The sequence below is a fragment of the Anthonomus grandis genome, chromosome 6, assembly GCF_022605725.1.
Source record: "Anthonomus grandis grandis chromosome 6, icAntGran1.3, whole genome shotgun sequence".
In the NCBI taxonomy this organism is placed as follows: domain Eukaryota; kingdom Metazoa; phylum Arthropoda; class Insecta; order Coleoptera; family Curculionidae; genus Anthonomus; species Anthonomus grandis.
Window position 1 is genome coordinate 249,460 of NC_065551.1, and position 14,061 is coordinate 263,520.

Below are 14,061 nucleotides of genomic sequence, written 5' to 3' on the forward strand. Positions count from 1 at the left end.
AGAATCCCTACCCTCATTGGAGCTCAGTCTCGCTCCAAAATTTAATAACTTATGCCAGACTCTGGACTACTCAAATAGAAAGACTACTTAATAAATAGTTTTAACCTATCTACAGAGTACTCACGAGTACAGAAGTTGCTTTACGAATTTGGCCGAAGTTGATGGCCGAAAATCTTTTTTTCAGCAGTTTCCAATTACGCACGGTTATTCGTTTTTTAACTGGACATGGAATTCAGATTTATGGAAAGTTGCATTTTAAATAAGTTTTTATATTTCTAGTTTTAATCTTAGCTCATGACTTTTTATTTTTTTGAAGCAATTTTTTGCTTCAAAGTTTTGGGTTTCAAAGACAATGGTAATAAAAACAGGAAATATTTGTACGCGTGTATTTACCAGGTGCTTTAAATGAGCATTCCCGGCTGAAATATAATTTGTGATACATTTATCACAAGTCTAGAAACATTTTAGTTTGGACCAATTATCAAATCAGCAATATAGGCACACTTACATGGGTGATATGCGAGATAATCGTAGAAACTACAGTTAACATTTTTAGATGTTTGGTGAAATATTTGCATTTTCAGTAGTCAATGGGTAACAACAATCTTTCTCGACTTTTTCATATTTGATCCAATAGCCTGATAATTCGCGAAAACATTTTCAATGCATGACGATCACACGCGAACTCTTATATACTAGTTTGAAGATTTTTAAGTAGTTTTTTAAAAGTGCAATTTAGTGTTAACCCTTAACTACTATCCGCCGGGTCAAACTGACCCAAGGCATATTTGTTTTTTGCGCCATCTAGTGTTTCATAGGAGAGGGAAGTGCGGCGAACAGAGTATTCTCATTCTGTCGACCGTTAATACGAATAGTAAAGTTTGAAGTGTCTTAGTGGTTGCGTTGATATTTTTTTTCGGTCTAGTGGGTCAAATTGACCCGGGGATAGTAATACAGTAAGTATTTCGTTATACGATTTGATCGATATTTTATTGATTTTTTTGACATTTATGTGGATAAACACTTCATAATATACATATACTTTGTTTTGTTTTTAGATTATGACACAAAGAGGACTGTCTGATGCCGAGTTATTCGAGATAGTTGCAGATAATACTTTTTGGGAAGATCTGGAGTCTATAAATAAGCCTGAAGAAAATAGAACTACTTCAAATGAACCATCAACCAGCGCCACAAACGTTATTGACGACAGACAGATTGCATGTAACCTGATTTTTGACAACGGAGACGAAAGCGATAAGGTCGATAAGGACGAATGTGATTCTGAAGAGTTCAGTGAACATGACAGCGATAGCGAAAATGAGTGGCAGCCAGATGATGAACCATTGGGTCAGTCAGAGTTATCATCGGAAAGTGAATATGAAGACGAAGTACAAACAGTAAAGAAAACAAAATTGTGGTATGGAAAAGATGAATCTAAGTGGTGTCAGGTGCTCTTGCCTAGGGGAAAAACGAAAAGTACTAATATTATAAAAATACTTCCTGGTTTGAAAGGACCAGCTCGCCAGAACCCTCCCTCATCGGAGTTGGAATCTTGGAGACTTCTCATCACATACACTATTCTTGAAAAGATTGTTGAACATACCAATGCAAAAATTAGAGCTATGCAAGATCAGTATACAACTCTCAAGAAGCCAAAAATAGCAGATCATTATTTCGGCCAGTTTTTATTCAAGAGACCGATAAAATTGAAATAGAGGCGTTTTTAGGCCTTTTATATTTGCTGGGTTCTTTTAAATTCGGACACGAAGATCTACGATCTCTATGGGCTACCGACGGGACAGTTGCCTAAGATTCGACGATATGGTTAGAGAGAATGAAAGTCGACAAACTGGCTGCAATATCTGAAATTTATAATGAATTTGTTGAAAACTCAATGATGAGCGTTACACGCTCTCTGAATTCTTAACAGGGGGATGAAATGTTAGTTCCTTTTAGAGGGCGCTGCGGTTTTAGAATGTACATGCCTGCTAAGCCGGCGAAATACGGCATCAAGATTGAAATTTGAGCAGATTCCAAATCACATTATATGATTAATTCTGAAATCTACACCGGAAAACGCAGTGATCGGTAACTTGTCTATACCGACAGAAACAGTACTTCGTTTAGTTGGTCCTGTGGTTGGGACCAATAGAAACATAACGGGAGATAACTGATACACATCAATGGAATTAACTGGTGAACTTCTCAATCGTAAGCTTACATATGTTGGCACAGTCAAGAAGAATAAAAGATTTGTTCCACCCGAATTCTTACCTTGCAAAAAATGTGAAGTAGAGTCCTCCATTTTCGGGTTTACCTCTACTCACACTATTGTGTCTCACGTTCCCAAAAAAAACAAATCCTTAATATTGTTGTCGACAATGCACAATGATAATGTTGTAGACGACTCATCAAAAAAGCCGGATATAGTGTTATTTTACAACGATACAAAAGCCGGTGTTGACGCACTAGACCAGAAATGTGCAACATATTCGACATCTCGCAGGACACGCCGATGACCAATGGTTATTTTTCACATGATTTTGAACGTTTCTACAATAAACAGCAGAGTTATCTATCAATTTGCTGCCGAAGGAAAAGAAATTTGTAGATTACATTTTCTAAAAAATCTTGGTCGTCAACTATGCGAACCCTATATGAGATCGAAAGTATACAACAACAAAATACCACATAGGTTGAGAGAACTCACTGCAGATATACTTGGGGTTGTTATAGAAACGCATTGTGCTCTTCAGCAGGCTCAGGGTGCATCCAAGAGAAAGAGATGTGCTTTCTGCCCACCGAAAAAGGACCGCAAAACGAACACCTTCTGCGATTCCTGCAAAATACCAGTTTGCCAGCAATGTTCAAAAAAAATCTGCCCAAAGTGTGTTTAGGATATTTTGGCCAACGAAATTTGTTTATTAATGTTTATTTCATCATTTTTTATGAATAAATTAGTTTATTTTAATCAAACAGTTTTTTATTTTCAAAATAAAAAAGTGGGCCATATTGACCCGCGGGTAGCTGTAATGTTTTACTATAGGGAGGATAGTAGTTAAGGGGGGTTAAAAAAGTTATAGCTTTAAAAAATTTAAGGTGCTTACCAACATCAACAGCAGCTTGATTGTAACTGTCGCAAGCAATATCGCCATTTTGATTTTCTGGCCACCAATCTGGATGATTATGAGCATCATAGTCCCAAATGCTTTCACCTAAATAAAAAATATATATATTGTACATATTTTTAGCACTATATACAAAATGCGTAATGTGTAAAAATAACAGTGCCAACGGATACGTTGGCTATTTTGTCTGAATGTGACTTTAAGCTAAGCGACGCGAAAGTTCTTACTCTTAGGACAGAAAAATACGTTAACAATGTCACTCTTCTTTTCTCATTCTTTTTTTCTTTTATGAGGTTATAAAAAGTAGGTGGGTCAAAGATGGTTTGATGATCGGACAAGTATACTTTTTTTTCGGACAAATTTGACATTTTTTGTAGAGGAAAGTGACAGTTAAAATATTAGACTTCCTCCTCGTCCTTCACCTAGTCAACACGTGGTTGTTCTTTGTCCTTCTCTTTAAATCCGCCGGTAGCCAGGCGGAACGATGTCTTCAACATTTAAGAGGAATTAAGTTAAGAAGAGAAGTATTCGATCGGAACAGAGTAGACACCTGACAGTTTTCCTGAGTCATCGCAAAAGCTAAATTCCGTAGTTAGAGAATCCATAAAATTGCCATGGAATACTAATTCACCTAACTTTTTGCTGATTAGTTCGGTTGTGTCTATACTAGTCAAGTTTTAAATATATGTGGTTTTTATTGCAATTTTAGATAACCTTAACTCTCATAAAAAACCTGATTGGTTATGAAAATCAGTCTTAATTTTTGCCAACCAAATAAGTGGTTTTCCTTTACAAGACTGGTGATACCTCAGATGTAAAAACAACCGGTTGATAGGTATTTTCAACATTATCCTTAAAGTTCTTGAGAATCTAGATTCAAATGTAGGCAAAAAATGCCCCTTTATATACTACTCTACCCTGTATATTCGTATGTCCATATTATGGAAACATAAAAACTCAAAGTTTGGATGAAATACTTCATTATACCCTTCCCCGAATTGCATCAGATCACCAGAACGATGAAAGAACTGCTCTTATTTTACAACGTTTGATATGGCCAGTGATTACCATCAAGTTCCTATGGAAAAAGAATCCATAGCAACACTCTATTGAGTAGTTGGGTCATAAGTAGAAGGTGTACGCCCAATTTTTTATTAATATTTCTAGGATTATTCAGTTATTTCCGTAAATATATTAAGGACTTTGCTATTGCTAGATCACTTACAATACACATACAATTGATTAAAAAGAGTATAGAGTTTTTTTGGAAAGATCAACAGCAAGCCTTCATGATGAACTTCAAACAATGGCTGTAGTGCAATCTATGCAAAGTTTTCGAGTATACTTATTGGGGATATCGTTTAAAGTTTTAACTGATTGTAATACTCTTCAACTGACTATGACCAAGAGAGATCTTATTCCTAGAATTGGACGTTGGTTGATCATAACGCAAGAATTTAGTTTTACAATAGAATATCGTCCTGGGGCCGTATTTTCGAAACCATGCGAGAATCTTCGAATGCGAACAAAGTCGAGCGGCAAAATTCGCACACGAATTAAAAAGTGCATTTTTGAACAGCATTCGATATTTCATTCGCATGCGAACATGAAATGTAGTCGCAACGTAGCAAAGTCGAGTGCTATTGGAGGCCGTGTCAACCGGGATGAAGACGATAACGATTTTTTAACTTAACCTAAAATTTAAGTTTAAAAACATCAAGGAATTTTGAGGTTTTTTCATGGCGTTTCTTGGGTTTTTGCGAATTTACTTTTTTTTTAATGAATTCAAAAAATAAAAAATATTGCGGTTTTGTGTCGAGTGAGCGAAAGAAAGAACTAATTTCATTTATGGAAGAGCACCCGGAATTAAAGTCGGGCAATTTCACCCAAAATTTTTCGGCTAAAACTGCACAAGCCTTATATAAAACTAGTGGATAGATTACACAGTCTCAGGAGCACATAAAGATCACATCATCGTAATATGCTTAATCATTCTATCGTAATAGGCTTACTTAATTTATATAATTTATTAAATTAAGCATCTGCATACATTTCAAATGGGTCAAGAAATGAAGAGTACATCCTATTCCTTCTATCTGCCAGAGTTTTAGTCTCTTCCAGTGCATCGACCACGTTTCTTTGCACAAGATTGTTTAATCTTGCCATTTGATTATTGCTATTTTTTTTTCAATAAACAATAAAAAAACACTACGAAAATACTTAACCAACTCACAAATTAAAAAAAAAATAAAGCTAGTTTAAAATCAAAACAAGACAAGTGGCAGAATCGCACACGAACTTGAAATTCGAATGGTATATACCCATTCGATCCACCGCATGCGAAAAAGTTCGCATACGAAGCGGTCGAAAATACGAATATCGATTTTTCGTGCGAAATCCTCTAATTTCGTATGCGAATCAAAGTCGAATGGTTTCAAAAATACGGCCCCTGGTTCACGCATGGTACATGTCGATGAACTAAGTCGAAATCCTATTGAATGCAATCAAAAAGTTGAAGAAACACAGATTTTAACAATAAATATATCAGAAAGTGATTGGATTTTAACTGCTCAACTTCAAGATGAACGTTGTAGGTATTTAAACGATGTGATACTTAGAGCTCCCATGAATAAAGGAGAGCATCTATCCATAAAGAGTATGAATTAAAAAATGACAGTATATACCCAAAAATAAATGGAGGTCTGAGATGGGTCGTACCGAAGACAGCACGACATGCAGTAACGTCCTTTTGTCATTTTTAAGCTGGGCACCTGGCGGCAGAGAAGACGCTGTCTCTTATTGAAAAGAATTATTGGTTTCCAGGACTACGTAAATTGGTGGCTCGTTATACAAAATGTTGTCTAATTTGTCTTTATCACAAACGCAGTGGAGAAAAACAGCCTGGATTTTTACAACCTATATCAAAACTAAATACTCCAATGTGCAGAGACCATTTAGGACCATTTGTAAAAAGTAAGCAAGGAAACATGTGCCTTAATTATTCGTTGACGCCTCCACAAAATATGTTTTCATGAAAGCAGTAAAGAGTACCAAGACCTTGCCTATTACATTTCTCAAAGAAATATTAAGTATTTTTGGTGTTCCTTGACGCATTATTTATGATCAAAGAACGGCTTTTACCAGCAAGGAATTCAAGAAGTACACATCGGAAATAGGAATAAGAAGTTGGGGATGGGTGGAAAAAGTTGTTTATAATCCCACTGCATCACCCAGCGCAAATGGCCAGGTTGAGCGTTATACCCGTTCCCTTTTACCAGTGTTCGCAGCATCTTTAGACGAAGAAGTTATTTGGGATACAAACCTTTAGCAAATCAAATTTGAAATTAATTCGTGAATTAATAAGACCACAGGAAAGAGTCCTCCTGAATTGCTTTTTGGGTATACACTGAGAGGAGCTAAAGAAACAAAAGGCTAGTTTTGACGCCAAATGAAAACCATTTCCAAGAAAAAGGTTTGAAGTCCATGATTTAGTTCTTCAAAAAAGAAATATTCAAAATACGAAGTATGATGGCTCATACACGATCAAGAAAATCTTAGATCATGATCGTTATGTGGTGGAAAGTCTATTTAGAGACCATGGATTTAAGAAACGTTATGTTGTAATCTGGGCAGTTGATAAGATTAAACCTTTAAAAGATAACGGTCTTACTTCAGAAGAAGGCTTTGGAAAGGAATGTGATAGGAATAAAAGTCGTTCTCCACATTTAGGTTATAAGTAGCTGACGATGATTGCGAAAAGTCGCTTGCCATTAGACAAGGTCAATGAAAGATGTGAATAAAACGTCATCTGGGGACAGAAGTTGTTCCAAGAATGGAGAAAGTCTTCAAGTAGGACCTTTCAGCAAGACGGTGCTGAATCGATAAGCGAAAAGGCGCTTAAAGGCAATAACTGCCAAAGGATAGACAATACCAAAGACGTTGGTACATTGCAAAGAGAAAAGTCCCTTAGTAAGGTAGCTGGGAGATCCAGTAGCAAAAGTGCTTTGATCGCCTGGTGTGTTCGTTTGAGTGCTGGGTGATTTTAAAAGATTAAGTTATTAATTTTGTTTTATTGTTGCAGGTTGATAATTTGGAAAGCAAAGAATGTCTCGAGACGAGTCTTTGGTAGCGAGTATTTTTCGACTGTAAGCAAAAAATGCTCCTCTATATACTACTCCACCGTGTATATTTATATATAAATATATTATGGAAATATAAAAAGCCAGTTTGCATGAAATACTTCGAGTGTTTATGCACATTAATGCAAATGTAATGAATACATTTAATTTAACACTGGGGTATTATTTAATGTATTAATACAAAATTCTTTATTTTCTCACTATGATCAGAAATTAGTCTGTTAATGAATAAATTGAGGTTTAATCAAAAATCACTAACAGAAGTAAACTTATGTAAGTTTAGTTTTGTTATGGAGTGAAACTAAAAAGTTCATTCCATCTACACAAACTTCTCTAAGGCAATTGACGTGGTGCACTTTCTTGGTCTTGACATATCGCGGGTTCACTATTGAACTGGGTGAAGATTTACATCCCTAGTTGATCTCAAAGTGGCAACTTCATATCCCACATTAATTTTCTAATAGTAGTCTTTATTTGTAAGGGTCCCACCTGCATCCTTCTACTATCTCATTTTTTTTTATCAAATATATTAAACAGTCTCTTAACCATAGTAATTCTCTTTTCTTTGCTGACGACCTTAAGCTGGTCAGATAAGTAACTTGCCTTGGCGAGTGCCTTGCACTTTAGGATAGTCTGAATTATAGTCATCAATATTTTTTATAGCGAAATGTTTCCCACCATCCCAGTAAGCACTCATTGTCCCGGGGATGTACTATATTGGTCGCAAACGTCCTACGTGGGATGGTTCAAATAAAAATACCGTGGGACGTCTCTTGGACGTCCTGGGTGGGATTGTCAGACTGAGGATATTCATGAGATGTCTCTTAGATATTTATATATATTAATACAAAAAATATAGCGTTTCTAAAATTTTGTGGTTTTTTCTTAATATTTTAATTAAAAAAAAATGAAATTGAAAGAATGGTATCCATTTAATATCTATATATATAAAAGAGCCTTCGTGTTACAAGAACGGCTGAATCGATTTGGCTGAAAATTGATGAAGAAGTAGCTTAGAACCAGGAGATGGATATAGGATACTTTTTATTCCGTTCGACCGCGTTTTTTAGTGACTACACGAAAACGCGGTAAAACAAAAACACATCTGACATGGAATAACAAAACGCAAACGATAGCTAAGCGTAATTTTTTCTATGGTTAAGTATAGAATCTTCCTGGTTATCCGGATGTGCGTTCTACTGATATTCTTAGTCGTATGTATTCATCCAAATACGAATGCTTCTATTTGCGATTGTTGTTGTTAAGTGTGCGTGGACCAACGTCATTTGAGTCACTACGGACTGTTAATGGTACAATATTCCCAACATATCGTGCTACATGTGAAGAACTCAATTTACTAGAAAACGATACCCATTGGAATATGATAATAGTTAAAGCCATTATCTCTACATCTCCAAGCCATGACATGGAGAGGTTGCTGTCATCGATTCTCTCTGTTATTGCAATGCACATCGGGGATGGGGCGTTCAGTTCATTGCGCTATTGTGACTGGGATGTTCTGCATCCTCCATTTTCTTTTTAAATTTGGAAAGTTTGATCCCTAGCAGCAACTAATTTTGTGAAATAAATAACTGACTTTTGTTTTGCGAGTTTTGATTTCGTCGCTGTATCGGTGTTTTGTGGTCGCGGCGGTAAGCAAAAGTGATTTTAAATTGGAGGCTTTGAACTGGAATCCCTCAACTTTAGCTTCATTTTAATATGCCACGTAGGTTACCATGTTACAAGGTTAGTACCTGAATTATATTTAAAATGCCTAAAGATTCAAAATCTTTCCATAAAAGAACTTTAACTCAAAACTAAAAACTGACGGCCATGTAAGTAATATTTTTTTGTTTTAGAAGGAATAAATGTTTAATCCAAAAATTACACAAGTTACACGAAAAGATATTGAGATTCAGATCATGTCGTAATATCGCCAAGCCCCTGAAAGGCTAAAACGTTAAAAATAAAAATAGTCACTGTATAATATTAAAATAAAAGTGATTTTTTTCTAAAATATACCCCTTTTTATAGTTTTTCTACGATCCCTTTTATATCCTATAAATATCCGTAAAATGTAAATATCGTTGTCCAATACACATTCACTGGACAGCTCATAAGTCCCTCGTACGTTTACAGTACTATCCACAGGAGGTATGTAAGATCAACTTCCATTTGTGGCCCGTACTGTTTATTTCACAAGCTCGTCCCTAGGACATCCCAAAGATTTTATGAGATGTAACGGGATATTCCTGGGATTTATATTATTTATTTATTTATCAAGTCCCATTTTTGCGTCACTGGGATGTCCAACGAACCGACTTATGCTGACTGGGATCTACCAGGATAAAGTATGTATGATACCCAGAATATACGTCAAAGTTGCCATTTTCCTTTTTTTATATTAAAAATTACATTATAGGTATAAGCCAGTTCTGAAAATCAACCATGATATAGGAGTCTCATTTAAAAAAGAACCAGATCTTTGTCTTACCAATTTAAAAGTGCGATGTTCACTTATTTTTATTTTTATTAAGTTAAAAATAGTGTAGACTAAATTTCAGGCACCGCGCATACGAAATTTATTTAAAACGGATCTTTAAAAAAGTGAAAACTTTAAATAATGTGAAATCTTACCTTTTCCATCTGCATCCCAACCACCCTCAACTTGATATGCAGCAGATGCGTATCCCCACATGAAACCTTCTGGGAAAGACATGTTAGTCACATCTTCACTAAAAAGATGCGCATGGCTACCAGGAGTGCCTAAACTGTAACCATTTCAAAAACAAATATGTTCAAACATGAATAGCGATATTTTTATCTTCTGATATCTTACCTTGATGGCAATGCTACTGCCGAAGTCACTAAAGCCGCCACAAATATCTTGAACTTCATATTTCTTTTACGCACATAAACTAAAAAAGTAAAATAAACAATTTGGATTTTTTCGCATTTATATAGGTAAATTTGATACTTCAGCTTATCAATTTTGATAATTACAACACCGAAACCAAATCTATTAAATTATCCAAAACAATGCACTTATTTAGTTCAAAATAAGGCACTTCATGAATATTTTAATATGTAGTAGTTATTGTTTGCATTTGGTTTTTTCACAGATAAGAAAGATAAGTGAAATCTCCTGACTATTAGTACTTAGATCTCGTTTAAATAAGCTAAAAAACACATATGAAGGGTTTAGTATTATGAATCAGTTATCCATTATCAACAAAAATTCAAGTGTACTTACACAGGAAACTAAGAACAATGTGGGTCAAAGGTCTCATCGTCAAAACAAATTTAAAATAATAAACGAACATGTCATTATATAATATATATATCCCACAGTTTAAAATGAACTACTATAAATATTTAAAATTCCGTACTACCATCGGCCTGTTGTAGTAAGATTCATTACACAAATCTGCACTTTCAGTAGCAAGAATATATTCACCGAACCGAGTTGAACATCGGACACTAAAAATAACATAACTTACACGGGTGTAAAGTTATCAAGAAAAATAGAATAACAAAATACAAACAGTATATCTAGCATAAGAAACAGAAGTACAGTATCCCCAGTTTTCGAGTATAAATTGTTTACAATTTCGGCAATTTTTTAAATGCCATGCTGAAGCCAATAATATCATAATAAGTATTCTTACTTCGGTATTTTATTATTTCGGTACTATATACTTACTACTAACACTTATTTCGGTATTTATATACTTATTTAGGTAGATCAAATATTTGGGTAGACAGACTCAGAAAATAAGGAAGCGCATATTTCATGTATTATTAATATAACTAGTTCATTTCTCCAAAGGCTACCAAAATCAAAAGCAGCAAAAGAGCTTTTATGTAAAATTAGATACAATCTTATATGTTAATTACACAAATAAGATGCAAAATATCGTTTGGGAATTGCATAAAACAACTTAACCACTCCGATAGTACTTGACACCGAACCTTGACGTTTACTGTAACAAATGTTTTTAGAAACTTTGTAAAGAAGTAGATAAGCAATTCAAAAAGCCAGATTTGATATAATTTGATCCAATAAAACACTCCGACAACCAAGAAGTCCTAGAAGTATTATATTTTTTTAACCCATTCGTTAGGTGTAAATTAAAATACTCGATGCATAAAAATACTCAACTGTTTTATTGACACTACTAAACACGGTCGCTTTAGATTACTAGAAATATTTATTTTCTACTATTTTTGTGCGATTTAAATATAGCGCCAATATTCCGAACTGAACTTGGACCAACCAACTGGACTACAACGCGATTTCTATATACTTGGCACTTCGATATATCAAACATATAGCATTAAATAAGTATGTACTATGCTTTATGCTTATTAAGAATTTAAACATCTCTTATGTATGTATGGACTGGTGCATGGACAGTCCTGCAAGTGTGCTAAGAGACTAGGAGCTTGTAACTAAAATTGCCATGTTCCTTAACACAGGGGGGAGAAGGCTCAGGATGTTTTTCATTCTTTTAAGATGAGTGAGGAGGACAAGACTAAGTATAACCAGGTAATGAGAAGATTTGAAGATTGCAAGGCGCTGGACTGGAACTTAAGATAGATTTACATTTTTCACAAGAGTTCAGCTGAAGGGGGAGGAGATTGATTACTACCTGACCGAAGTTAAAATGTTGGCCAAAAAATGTAATTTTAATGATCTCCAAGACTCCTTAATTCGTGGAAAATTAGTAGGTGGCCTAGTAGACACAACTTCATAAGAAGCGCTGTAGATAATTTAACTCTGGAAATGGCGGAAACACAATGCAGAATGTCAGAGGCTAGTAAACGCCAAATGAAAAGCATATGTGTGCAGAGGAGCTGTACAGTAATAATAGCAATCATAGTATCAGTGTGCAATCAGTTAAAGCAATAAATGAGGAATAAATTTTTTAAACGAAATGATTTAATAAAAATTAGGTACAATAAATGTAACAACAATAAATAAAATAGTTATTAATTGCAATGGGATACAACGTAGCCGATCGAGAGTTCTAGCCGTGACACTGGTTTCGTGGCGTCAAAATTGAAGCCGAGATTTGGTGGCGCACGCCGTACAGTGGAACGACTAAGTGGAGATACCGCGGGACCTAATATTTTACATTTTACAAGATAATATATTTTTTTTATTATTACATATTTTTAGGTATATGATAAATGTTTTAAATATTTTTTATTATTTATTTTATTGGAAAAATATACATAAACAGTGTTTCAAATTCGTCTACCCTCAAAATACGAAAATGGATAATTTACCCCAAAGTTGCACATTATTTACTTGTAAAAGAATATGCCATATAAAAAAATATATATATTATATTTTATGTGGTTTTGAAGATTATTGAAAAAAAAAACAAATTTTCAAAAACTTATTCTTGACACTTGTGGGTTATCTTGGTTGCTATGGGAAAGTTTTTGCATTGCTGTATTACTTTTTCGTAAAAATGTTAATGCCGAAAACAAAATTAGGTAGGTACCTACGCCAAATTTTTGTTGCTTATTTAAAAAATCGAAAATTTTAATGATTCCGAAGATAATAAAAAAAAACACAAAAAAAATATTAAAATCCATTTTAAGGCATTATTCTAAATAAAATTAAGATTGTAAAATGTAAGTTAAAAATAAAATTGTTAATTTACCCACCTAATTTAAATACCGAATTTTTATTCTTTTTAAAACTCAAAGCGAGTATCAAAATAGTTTGGTAGTTTAAAATTTTAAATGCGTAATCTTACTATAAACTACAATAACTGCAGTAAAATATTATTTCGAATCAACGCAAAATATGTGCCCCAGCGCGGAATTTTTGCTATCGCGATGCGGTCGTCGCCTCGCAGAATTTCGGCTTCTGTTGTGAGGTATCGATGGAAGCGGGGATAAGTGTCCAGGCTAGAACTATCGATCGGCTACGGATACAACAGTTAAAATTTGAATTTTAAGAACTCATCTAGGCTATAAAACGCTTTATTGACTAAAAGAGACTTGATGTTTCTTTTAAGTAACTCAAAATGTAGATCTCTTATAACGTCAGGCCGTTTAGCAGTAAGTTAAATTTGTATATTTTAGGATTGTATCGATCTCCATCTGGTAATTTAGATTTGTTTTTAGAAAAGTTGGAGATCCTCTTAAGTGAAATTTCGGTTAATGCGATGTTGATTTTGACTGGCGATCTTAATGTAAATTTTTTAGACAAATCTAATGGATCAAATCGAATGCTTTTTAATCTATTAAACTCATTTAATTTTAAGATGCACGTGGATCAGCCAACCCGGATTTCAGCATTTTCTTCCTTACTGATAGATTACTTCTATACGAATTTTAACCAACACGAAAATCAGTGTACAACAATCAATGCCGGTTTGTCTGACCATGAGGCAATAGTGGGATTAGTAAAGCTTAATAGTGCAGCTAATGAGAATAAGTTTGCACGCGATAGACTTTATACTAGAGCTAATTTCCGCAAATTCTCCTTGCTTTGCAATATGTCAAGTTGGAATAATGTATTGACTTCTGTTAACCCACTGCAAAGCTTTCATTAAATAGTATTAAACAATTTTAACACTGCTTTTCCTGTTGTCAATATTAAGAAACGAAATAGAAAACCTTGGTATACTAAGAGTTTACGAGTATCTGGGAAAAATATGCGCTCTCTTTTTTACATTAGGAAATACGCTATGAACAATGCAACATTTTTAAATTATTATAACAGATACCGCAAGATTTACAGAAACTTAATCAAAATGGCTAAATGGACC

The 14,061-nt window shown here is 34.4% G+C and overlaps 1 protein-coding gene across 2 annotated transcripts in view; it reads right to left on the reverse strand.

Moving 5' to 3' along the window:
* LOC126737391 (myrosinase 1-like) overlaps positions 1-10,276 on the reverse strand; it is a 33,518-nt gene extending 23,242 nt beyond the window's left edge. The window contains exons 1-3 of one of the 2 annotated variants that reach the window (XM_050442279.1): positions 10,110-10,276; positions 9,908-10,041; positions 3,111-3,218 (exon numbers count right to left, since the gene is read on the reverse strand). In XM_050442279.1, the coding sequence (XP_050298236.1) occupies positions 3,111-3,218; positions 9,908-10,041; positions 10,110-10,168 (301 nt within the window). In that variant the 5' untranslated portion in view covers positions 10,169-10,276. Of the gene's footprint in view, positions 1-3,110; positions 3,219-9,907; positions 10,048-10,109 lie in introns of both variants that reach the window. The other variant, XM_050442278.1, reaches the window with a different exon arrangement.
* Between the last annotated feature and the right edge of the window lie 3,785 nt (positions 10,277-14,061).